Source organism: Euprymna scolopes, chromosome 6 (genome assembly GCF_053919585.1).
Source record: "Euprymna scolopes isolate OS-2025 chromosome 6, ASM5391958v1, whole genome shotgun sequence".
Taxonomy (NCBI): Eukaryota; Metazoa; Mollusca; class Cephalopoda; order Sepiida; family Sepiolidae; genus Euprymna; species Euprymna scolopes.
This window is the reverse complement of record NC_136487.1, coordinates 7,863,899-7,875,293: the sequence shown is the minus strand read 5'-3', so window position 1 is coordinate 7,875,293 and position 11,395 is coordinate 7,863,899. Positions and strand designations below refer to the sequence as shown.

The window sequence follows — 11,395 nt, the reverse complement described above, 5'->3', positions numbered from 1 at the left end:
TCATACTGCATCTGTTAATTGGTCTAATTTAGACATATGCTAAGTTATGTTTATTAGTTAACTTGTTGCATGGATTAACTAATTAGAAAAAAAACGATTAAAAACAATTATTTCTGTAAGAAAACGAAAAAAAAATCCAATTTGAATGTTGAAAAGTTTTTTGCTGTTGTTTTTGCTTTATGGCATATCGATTCGTTTTTAGTTATTTAATGATACAGAAAAATATATTTTAACCGATTAATTGTATACTGTTTGAGATGATGTCTTTACTGGAGTGAATAGTTTGATAATACCTTTCACAATTCTATAAGTGATCCGATAGTCGATTTCATAGCATTTTAGATTAATCATTCATCCGCGAATGTCGCAATGATAAAAGTGAACTATAACTTGTTACCCCAACAACTTTGACCCTCGGAGATGGGGTGGGTTCCTACTTGCAGCTCTTGGTTTTCTGGTAGATATTTTATGCTCATTCTTTTTTCAAATAAGAATTTTTGTATTGTTTTAATTGTTTTCATCTTGGGTGTTATTGGCACAGTGTTTAGGTCAATGAAACCGCCTACATTCGTCAGGTATAAACTCCATGTTTTTTTTCAACTAAGGAAAAGGGGGTTATAATATTATTATATTGCAAGAAATCGAACCTTGGGTTTAAGGATGTGTCCGTAAATTAAAAAAAGGTCAATTTTCAGGGGTCACTAAGGTATTTTTGAAGACTTTCCTATGATTCAGTTTTTAACTGAATCCTTCTATTAATTGTCAATATTAGTTAAAAGAAAATTTACGAAACCGTGGATAGACATCTTAGATGTGTTTTCGTTTCTTTGTTGTTCCAATGAAACCCAAGATGGGAATAATTGTCTGAAGAATCAAAACAATACAAATATTTATACCTCATCTCCAAAATTCAAAACTGCATCAAAATAAGAACTGATTCAAATAACTGGAAATGCAGACCTGAACAGAATGGTTTGCCCAGAGTTCAAATCAAGGTCGGCTTTGGGGGTGGGGAAGTCTCATTTCGTAAGCAAATCTGCACTAACCTGCTTCCTTATCAGTATCCGGTTCTTGGTAATAGAACATGATCTGTCGAGAACCTGAAGATCCCAGGAACTTATGAATTGTTTCAATCTGAAATAATAAGTAATGAACATGTGTTATATATTATTTTTATTGGAATTCTTTTGTGATGAGTAATTTATTTATTCATATCCTCGTCTTCATAGTTATTGTTGTTTCTCTACGTGTTGGCCCACTCATTCTTTGGCCTTCTTCAGGTAATTAACCGCGACGAGATAGGAATGCCGAGTCTCTTAACAATATCCCCGGTAATTACTACCTTCCATAGCTGCTGTTGTCTCATCAGGTGTGTGAAGCAACAAAAACTATGAAGATAAGAATAACAGTTCGCAAATAAATAAATAAACCCGTGATTGAATATTGAATTAAATCACGAAAAAATAAAAACAAAATATTGATTTTTTTTATTATTAAAAAGAATCGATTGATTTTTAAAAGAATTATTACCTTTCACAATTCATGCACGACTGCAAAATGCCACAAATTAAAAGTAAGAAGACTTAGCCATGATAGTCATATACTAATAGCACCCTACATGATAACTCATCCTTTAAATTCCTCGATTTAACATTCACATGAAACATGAACTGGAACAAATACATTGAAGATATCGCAAATAAGGTGAGCTCCCTCTACCGTGATAGAAAATTACTCACACCAGAGAGTATTCTGTATCTCTATAAGGCTACTATTCGCCCATGCATGGAGTATTGTTGGCACATATGTTGTATCGACTACTAGTCTCTCCTTTTTAGACAGACCCCCCAAAAGAGTATCGAAACTAAAAAGCTCCACACTATCGGTCAAGCTCTAACCCCTGTCCTATCGCCGCAATATTGCACTCCTATGCCTATTTTACAAGTATTTTAATGTAGGGTGCTTTGCTGAAATCATTACAATTTCACACCCTCGACGTATAAACACTCGATAAACCCATTTAGCAACAAAATTCCACCCCTTTAACAGTAAAGGTGCTTAAATAGCGGAAAGTATTTTACTCTAATATCTTTTTTCCTTAAACTGCTAGATTTTTGTAATCCCCTCCCTGCTCCCTGCTTCCTTGACTGTACTGGCATGCATAAGTTTCAATGTAATGTTAACCGACATCTCTATCACCTTCTTACATAGTCACCTGTAGACATGGTCCCAAATAGTTACCCCTTAAATTTTATATATCACTGTGTCTTGTTTGGGGTAAATAAAAGTTAAAAATAAAAATCCATGTTGCTTTTTAGGCACACTAACATTTGCTATTTCTTTGAAAACATGTGATCCAGATCATCTTGTCACGCAATAGAAAATGAATATCCCCAAAGATTTTATTTAGTGAAATTCCGGAACTCTAGGCGAGTGTTCGGAAAATCAGTCCATACGCAGTTGGGAATAGAAAGAGAGAGAGAGAGAGAGAGAGAGAGAGAGAGAGAGAGGGGGGGGAGAAATATAGAGAATGAATTAACTCGATTTATTTGATTGTTTTATAACATAATAACCCTTTTTATTGAAAGCATTAAGAATTTGAAACATAAAAAACGTTCGTGACAATAAGTCATAAAAATACATTTGCCGTAAAATAAAAATCATTACCTTCATGTTTTGTTAGTTTCAATTTCTCTAAAGCAACTCACAACCTAAACTCCAGACTCAAATCGTCCAAGCAACCTGCCACAGATGATGCTTGATTTTAGAAGTTCACCTTCACTCCACATGCAGAAAATGCAAGAGCTTTTTTATTTGTACACGTAAACCTTTTTCTTCAAAGAATACAGCTTGTTTAGAAAGACAAAAAAAAAAAACAGTATGAAAACAGACTTGCCTGAACTCCTTCGAGAATTGCATCTTCTACTTCGACTCTTTCCAATCGAAGGCAATCAGCCACCGTTTGAAGAATGTACAAATGTCGCTCGTCTAATTGTTGTCTCTTTGCCTCGCGTTCTTCTTTCAACTTTTGCTGCAAAATGAGATTGACATTAGGTTTATACACCTTTCAATTGACATTAGGTTTATACACCTTTCAATAAAAGTACCGTGAGTGAGAGAGAGTGAGAGAGAGAGAAAGAGAGAGAGATAGAAAGTAAAATAAAGTTAGAGAGTAAAAAAGAGATAAAATGTGAGAGAGAGTGAGTGAGAGTGATAGAGAGAAAGAAAGGAGAGTGAAAGATATAAAGTGTTAAAAAGAGAAAGAAAGGTACAATTGAAACATCATAAATATAACAAAAAAGATAAGGATAACTGTCAAAAACAAATAAATGACACATAAACATATTTATTGACTGTGACTTTTTGAATTGGAGAATGCAACGAATAGAATGTTTAGTTGCTATTCTTTTAAATGGATCTAAATATTTATAGCATGCACTAAAATATAAACGAACGTGTGCATCTTTTGGGTTAATGTTAAATGTTGTTTTTATAATGTTTCGCCAGATGTAACTTCCGACCTACTTCAGGTGTATCTTGTCGAACTCGGGAATCTTTCTCTCAAAATTTCGAATGGGACGCTTTATTTAATCTACATGGTAGTTTCTAAAAAGACACGTTATAAGCCGAGAAAAAATAGTGCTAAGTGACATTCTTCAAGAGGTTGAAGTTCAAACAATCATTGCAGACGATACTAAGAATGCAATTATGAATTACGAAAGGCATTTACCTGATCATAGCAAACAAAACGAGTCTAAAATTTCCGAGTGCGACCAAATATACCCGAGGAAGGTCGGATGTTACATCGGGCGATAGTTATGTAAATAATATCAAAATGCTAACAGTAATCTCAATAATAAAATATTTAACAATTCTCGTCTAAAAATACTGACAATCTGAAGCAATCAGAAATCTCTAATACTCATGATCTATTTTATATAATATATTTTTTTAATCAATGCTTTTTTTAACTTTTTCTTTACCATTTTTTTTTTTTTACTCCAAACAAGGCATATTGTCACTTGAAACGTAAGTGGCTATTATGTGGAATTATGCCTAACAAAGAACTGAAGGGAGTTGGGCAGCGAGGTGTCTGTTCACATTATATTTAAACATTTGCGTGTTAGTACAATCAGATAAGCAGGAAACGGGGAGAGAATACCAAAGTCTAGCACTATGAAGAAATAAACTCTTAGAGTCGAAGGCTTCCAGCATCTACTGACCCCCAACAGTAACCCTAACCCTAACCCTATTGACCCCCAATAGTAAAAGGATTGGGATTTTTCTGCTTGTCGGATTAGTCGAGAATATATGCGTCGAGGGGGAACAATTTCAAGTACTTGTAAAACATGCATAAGGATGCGAAATTGCGATGATGAGACAGAGGTTGGAGTTTAGTTGATAGTGCGGAACCTATTTAATTATGAGATCTTTTTTTGGACCTTGCGTAAAATTGAAAGACTATGAGGCGGTGCTCCAACCCAGATGTGGTAAGAATACCCCATGCATGGGAAAATTGTGACTGTGTACCATTTATCGTCTAAACCTTGGTTTTCTTGTAAATATAAAGCAGACGGACAAAAATTAAGTATGAATTACAAGTAGTCCTAAAAAATGACATTGATAAATAAAAATAATTTAAATGCCTTCATCATCCGAACAGAGAAATTGAATAGTTTTTAATTTTCATCCAATATGTCATTTTTGGATTGAAGAGTTCGAATTCCAAACAAGATGGACACCATTTCCAACATTACGAATTATAAGATTATAAAATCTTTTGCATTGAAACAGTCCACCAAACTGCAGAATTATGTTCTATATAAAATGATACCGGCACAAACGATGTTTGCTTTAAATTTATTTTCAGCATTCTCCTAATTCTCGCTTCCCCTTCTTACTGTTTAATGCTAATACTATTTAATTAACGATGTTTCTGAAAAAAGGGTAACATTGCTGTTTTGGAATCAGAATCTATTCCATGTTACACTTGTCATTTGAAATTTTTTGATCTAGAATAGTATTTCTTTCCAACTTGTTATATCAAGTGGCTTCATCCCTTGTCTGGGTGATTTGCATAAAAATATTATAAAAAGGGTTTCAATCAAAATTTAAATTAAAAACAAAATTATTGCGTCGTGCATTCGAACTTTTTAATCATAATTTCTTTCCTTTCCTAATTTGCTTTTCAAAATTGTTTTAAAAATCTTAGATTGGATCATTTAACTAAATTTTCCTTAACCCTTTAGACCTTGGCCCAATTAAGCAATGATTAGCCAGAAAGACAATAAGCGATTAGGCAAATTATTAAAGTATTATTAGAATGCCGAAATATTGCCATGAAGGTTGGAATGGTTAAAATCTTACTAATAATTATTCATTTCATACGAGTGTATTTACTCATGAAGTAAAATCATTTTAGTTTATGTCTTTTATTTTTTAAATTGGTCACTTAAGATGGTTCATACTTTCCAGTCAGCCTTTTTTTAAAAAAAAACCTTATCATTTTTAAAAAACTTTATCATTTTAAAAAAACCTTATCATTTTTAAAACACCTTATCATTTTTAAAAAACCTTATCATTTTTAAAAAACTTATCATTTTTAGTAAAAGATTTTCAACTTGGAGTCGAGTATTTAGGGTGATGATTACCAGTATGACAAGATAACCAGAGTTCCCGAATTGGCTATAGGTATTTGTCACATAATCCTTGGTAACTGTGGCCAGAAATACGAGGTCTAAAACCAGGATTTCTGATCATGATGAACTTGAAGACGTGCTGGGAACATAATAGTCTCTCGTAGGGAATAGGATCTAGAAAAAAAATGTGTGGATCGAGAGAAAACGGTAGCGGAAATGTAACTAACGCTGTGTTTCAAAGTTAGTCTAATGCACATGAAGGCCGGGTCATCTGATTCTAGTTTGAATTCTCTAGTCAAAGTGAGCTCCTTACAAATCACTATTACTATGTAAAAGTCACTTTGTGTGTGTGAGTTCTTATAGGTTCCGAAACGGATGAGCCTGTCCTTTTCAAATTTAATATAAAGGAAATTTATATGCCTGCCAGTGTTTTTAGGTATGTTTTGTACAGAAATTCATCCGGTAAGAATCGAAAATCGAAAAAGTCCAATCTTAAAACTAGATTCTCTCTCTTATAGATAAAAGGAATAATTTTTACAGAGAAATATTTTATGTTACACCGGACAGAAGAGATAATAAAATTTCGGCAAATCATTTCTTCTTAAAAAAATATTTTTTTATAATCTCAAGATATAGCTTAGTGGTAGTGCATTCGACTAAAGATCAAATGAAACAAACCCAGGCGTACCTCACCATTTTATTTTTTTCTTATTAATGAGTTAATTTACAATAAAAGAAGAGGTACCGTTTAAAATCGCCGCACATCATTTCTTTGTTTGCATATTTTAAAACTAAACATTAATCAGAGGTAACTTTTCCAGGGCATTCATCGTCAATCCCAAATATCAGCTGACGTGATATTGTAAACAAACACAGACGGAATTTCATGAACGACATTATCATTATTTTTATTTATTTATTTATTTTGCGAATAAGTCCACCGAGCAAATTATTCCTTGTAATATGTAATAATCAATAGAGGATTGATTCTATAATAATACATACGCAATCTGCATATTGAACGATCGGATAAACGCCAGCTAGTAGATTATAGGTTCATGCATATGTCTGTCTGAGTCTTTACAGCAAAGTAAGAAGCAAGCAGATATATTAAAGTAGTATAAATGTGTGGATGCGTGTAGCTTAGTTTCAATTAGCGCTATAATATCCGGAGAGTTTGATAGGAGAATCAATTCTACATCGTCTAGGTTAGTTCTAAGTCCATAGATATTTGTGTATACGAGCCTCGAATTGGTTTTGTTTGAGTGTTTGAATGTGTGTCTGGTTAGATAGTTAGATACACACACACACACACATACAAACACACACATAAATATATGTATGTATATGCTTGTATGTATGTATGTATGTATGTATGTATGTATGTATGTATGTATGTATGTAGGTAGGTAGTGGTCAAGGTCTGGTGCGGATGTGTGTTAAAAGCACACAGATGTCTTAACGTCTTTCTACGCTTCTCACAGACAAATCAACCCCACGTGCACGTCATGACCACTGCCACGCAAACGGGGCTCTGATGAACGGTGATTGTCCTGCGCCATATAACTGGACCTCCACTGCCTTGTGGGCCAAGGTTATTTAATCAAAGGTTAAGGGTGAGGTAACCCTGACAGAAACGTCCAGAGGAGCTTAGGCCCTGTAAGCTGCGGCACATATGACCCACCGGCGTGTGGAATATGCTCTGGTGCCCAGCAACCTAAGTTCCAGTCATGGATCAAATGGCATGGTGGGTGGAGAGGGCTCTGTAAGCCGTAGTGAAGGCAACCTGCCTAGAAGGAAAACTCTGATATAAAACCTGCGATGACTGCTGCATCCAATGATGTTGGCTTGCTCTTCTTTTTGGATCAACGTGGTAGTTGTTTAGAGAGTGGGATTGTCTCGGTGCAAAGTCTTTCCCCACTATAACAATCCTCATGCACAGGCATTGCTCGATATACATTAGATACACTTTTTACCATCTCGTGTATCTTTATAGCAAAAAAGGCTGGCTGTAGCCTAAAACGGCAAAACATTCAATGAAGTTGGAAAATATGATTATAAACGTAAATGGCAATAAGGGAACTGGAATTTCCAGGGCCTGGCCCGGCAGGTGTTTCAGGGCTCCACAGCCTGGACCCGGTCGTCATCATGCTACTGCGAGGAAATATATGACAATGACCATCGGCTGTTGGGATGTGCGGACGCTGCTTGACTTGCCGTCAGCAATAACACGTCCAGAGCGTAAATCTGCTCTTGTATCTAAGGAACTTCAACGTTATGACATGGACATAATTGCTCTGTCTGAGACCAGGCTGGTTGATGAGGAACAGTTTTCTGAGTTCGCTGGGGCCTACACCATTTTCTGGAGTGGTAGAGCGGATGGATCTAAGAGGGAATCAGGTGTGGCTTTTGCTATAAAGGCATCAATTCTTTCTAGCCTGGAAGAACTTCCCTGTGGTGTGAGTGACCGGATCATGACTATGAGGTTACTTCTGGTAAATGGTCGTTATACAACTTTTTTGAGTATCTATTCACCCACTATGGATGCAACAGAAGATGAAAAGGTTGCTTTCTACCTTGCTTTGTGCAGTGTAGTTAGACGCATTCCCTCTGCTGATAAGATCTTCATTCTTGGAGATTTTAATGCTAGAGTGGGAAGAGATTTTGAAACCTGGGACGTGCTGGGTAAACACGGAGTGGGCAAGTGTAATAGCAACGGTCTGATGTTGCAGTTTTGTTCAGAGATGGGTTTTAAAATCGGTAACACCATGTCCCAGCTGAAGGACATACAAGGCGACCTGGATGCATCCTGGTTCCAAAAAATGGCACTAGATAGACTATGTGTTAGTCAGAAAATGTGAGATGAGGGATATTTTTTTTTATTACATTTTCACCCCAAACAAGGCAAATTGCCACTTTGGTGTAGGGGGCTATTATCAGGGGCAACAACTACTGGGGTACTATGTAGGGATTTGGGCAGCAAGATGTCGGTTCACGTTACACTTGAACTTCTGAACGTCAGTACTGTTGGGGAAGCAGGGACCTGGAATGGAATTTCAGAGTCTAGCGGTTCTGGGGAAGAAACTATTGGAGTAAAAAGATTTTTTACATCTATGGATCTCTACAGTGTGGGGGTGGGATTTAGTAGCCTGTCGGGTTTGTCGAGGGTGCTCACGTCGTGGGGGCACGAGTGATTGCAGTTCGTCAGAGCATTCACCACTAAAATACTTGTAGAAAAGGCAGAGGGATGCAACATTTCGTCGATGGGACAGAGGCTGAAGCTTAGATGCCAGTTCAAGGCCTATCAGGTTTGCGATTCTCTTTTGAACCTTGTCAAGGAGCGAGAGACTAGTAGCAGATGCACCAGCCCAGATGTGGCAGCAATACTCCATACATGGGCGAATGGTGGCCTTATAGAGGTACAGGATACTTTCGGGTGTTAGTAGTTTTCTAGCACGGTAGAGAGAGCCCACCTTTCTTGCAGCGGCCCTGGCAATGCCTTCAATGTAATTGTTCCAACTCATGTTTCCTGTGAACGTTAGGCCAAGGAGTTTGAAAGATGTACTCTCAGATAAAGAGTCGTTGGCCATTGCTATAGGTGGTAGAGAGAGTTTCTTGTAATTATTGAATGAAACTAGTTTAGTCTTGGCAGCATTGAACGCGACCAACCACTTTTTTCCCCATTCCACCACAGATTGGAGGTCTTCCTCTAGTGTTTCTGCCATTTCTTTAGAAATGTGTTCATTCGTCTTCCTGTCGTGCCTGCCATAGAGTGTAGTGTCATCAGCATATATACCTATCTCAGAGGCAATTTTGTCGGGGAGGTCATTTATGAATATCAGGAACAATAGAGGTCCAAGGATAGACCCCTGAGACTTCCCCGCATTTATATCATGTTGTTTAGATGTACGACCGTCGAGGACAACCTGGATTTTTCTCTTATCTAAGAAGGATTTAATTATGTTATGTATTCTACCAGTGATACCGTATGATCTGATATTACTGAGGAGACCCTCATGCCATATCCTGTCAAAAGCCTTAGATATATCTAGAGCCACCGCTCTGCCCTCCCCCGCTTTGTCCAGTGAATGGTATATACGTTCAGAGATCACAGTTAAAATGTCTGCTGTGGAACGGGCTTGTCTAAATCCATATTGTTTGTCAGTCAGAAGTTTAGCATCTGTAAGATGATGGACTAGAGCATAGTTAATTATGGTCTCAAATATTTTGGCAAAAAGTGGGAGGAGGCTAATGGGGCGATAATTTGATGGGTCAGTCCTTTCGCCAGAATTCTTGAATACTGGTACAACAGAAGCAGTTTTCCAACAGCCCGGAAAGCAAGCTTCATTAAGGCATTTGTTGTAGAGTTTGGAGAGAACTGGAGTTACTTCGGCTGAGCACTTTTTTAATAGCACAGCTGGGATAAGATCGGGTCCACATGCTTTTGAAGTGTCAAGGTTTTTTATGATAGCATGCACCTGAGCAGGGGTGGTTTTCAGATCGTCTAGCGTGGCGTCTGTCCGCATAGGAAAGTCAGGTAGGGGGTGGTTGGAAGGGTCCAGTGTGGAGTTTGAGGCAAACCGACTGGCAAGCATGTTAGCCTTGTCGGTTGCTGAGGAGACAACCTCGTGATTGCTGGTTAGTGGGGGAATTGTTGATTGCCCATTGTTTACTACACTGTTGTAGATTTTCCAGAAGTCTCGAGTTCCTAGTTTTTGTGCTTCGATGCGCTTTTTATTTGCAGTGTTCGTGTCATGCGGGATGCAGAGTGCTGGACCGACCATCGGTTGGTCCATGCAAAGATTAAGTGTGTTGTGAAGCCCAAGATGAGGGGAGCTAGTGTGGCTACCCCAAAGCGACTTAATGTTGCCCGTCTAAAGGACAATATTGTGAGGGAGAAACTCGTTAAGGAGATGGAAGAGATTGATTGTGAAAATACTTGGCCTGCTTTTAAGGAATCTGTCTATGAGGTATGTGAGAGAGTATTAGGCTATTGTGAGCGTAAACATCAGGATTGGTTCAATGAGAATGATACTGAAATTCAGGCTCTGCTTGATTCAAAAGCCAGGGCACTGCACGCTTATCTCGGAGGTGGTTTGACGGATGGTGAGCAAGATCGATTGAGGGACAAGTTTAAGGCAATCAAGCACAAGGTGCAGAGGAGGTTGCGTAACATGCAGAAAGAAAGCTGAGGAAATACAGCTCGCCTCGGATTTGAACAACACCAAGGTCTTATACAGTCTACTGCATGCGGTTTACGGACCATCCAGATCACCTATCACTCCTATGCGTTCGAAAGATGGTGGGGATCTTCTTCAAGACCCTACCGACATTCTTCATAGATGGAGGAAGCATTTTGATGACCTGAACAGACCTTCTTACGTTGATCAGGAGTTTGTTAGGTCGATTCCTAGCAATCCGGTCAAGGATATCTTGGCAGAGGTTCCTTCTCTCCAGGTGGTTGAAACAGCTGTCCATAAGCTGAACAATGGAAAGTCTCCTGACCCGAATCGTTTGCATGCGGAAATCTTTTAATGTTCTGGACCCAAGATGATGCAACGCTTAGCGGAATTGTTGCAGACTGCTTGGCAGGATGAGTATATTCCACAGGATTGGCGGGATGCATTGATGGTAGAGCTATACAAGGGGAAGGATAGCAGAGATGAATGTGGAAATTATCGGGGCATCTCTTTGCTGTCAGTAGTCGGTAAGGTGCTCTGTAGGATCATGCTAGACAGAATGCTGGAGCATATTGC

General features: G+C 37.9%; 1 protein-coding gene across 1 annotated transcript in view; it reads right to left on the bottom strand.

Moving 5' to 3' along the window:
- The window catches only part of LOC145277487 (dynein axonemal heavy chain 5-like), a 690,378-nt gene that overhangs the window by 415,650 nt on the left and 263,333 nt on the right, over positions 1-11,395 (bottom strand). Inside the window, exons 2-3 of the mRNA XM_080128869.1 lie at positions 2,897-3,031; positions 1,047-1,134 (exon numbers count right to left, since the gene is read on the bottom strand). Of these exons, the coding sequence (XP_079984995.1) occupies positions 1,047-1,134; positions 2,897-3,031 (223 nt within the window). The remainder of the gene's footprint in view (positions 1-1,046; positions 1,135-2,896; positions 3,032-11,395) is intronic.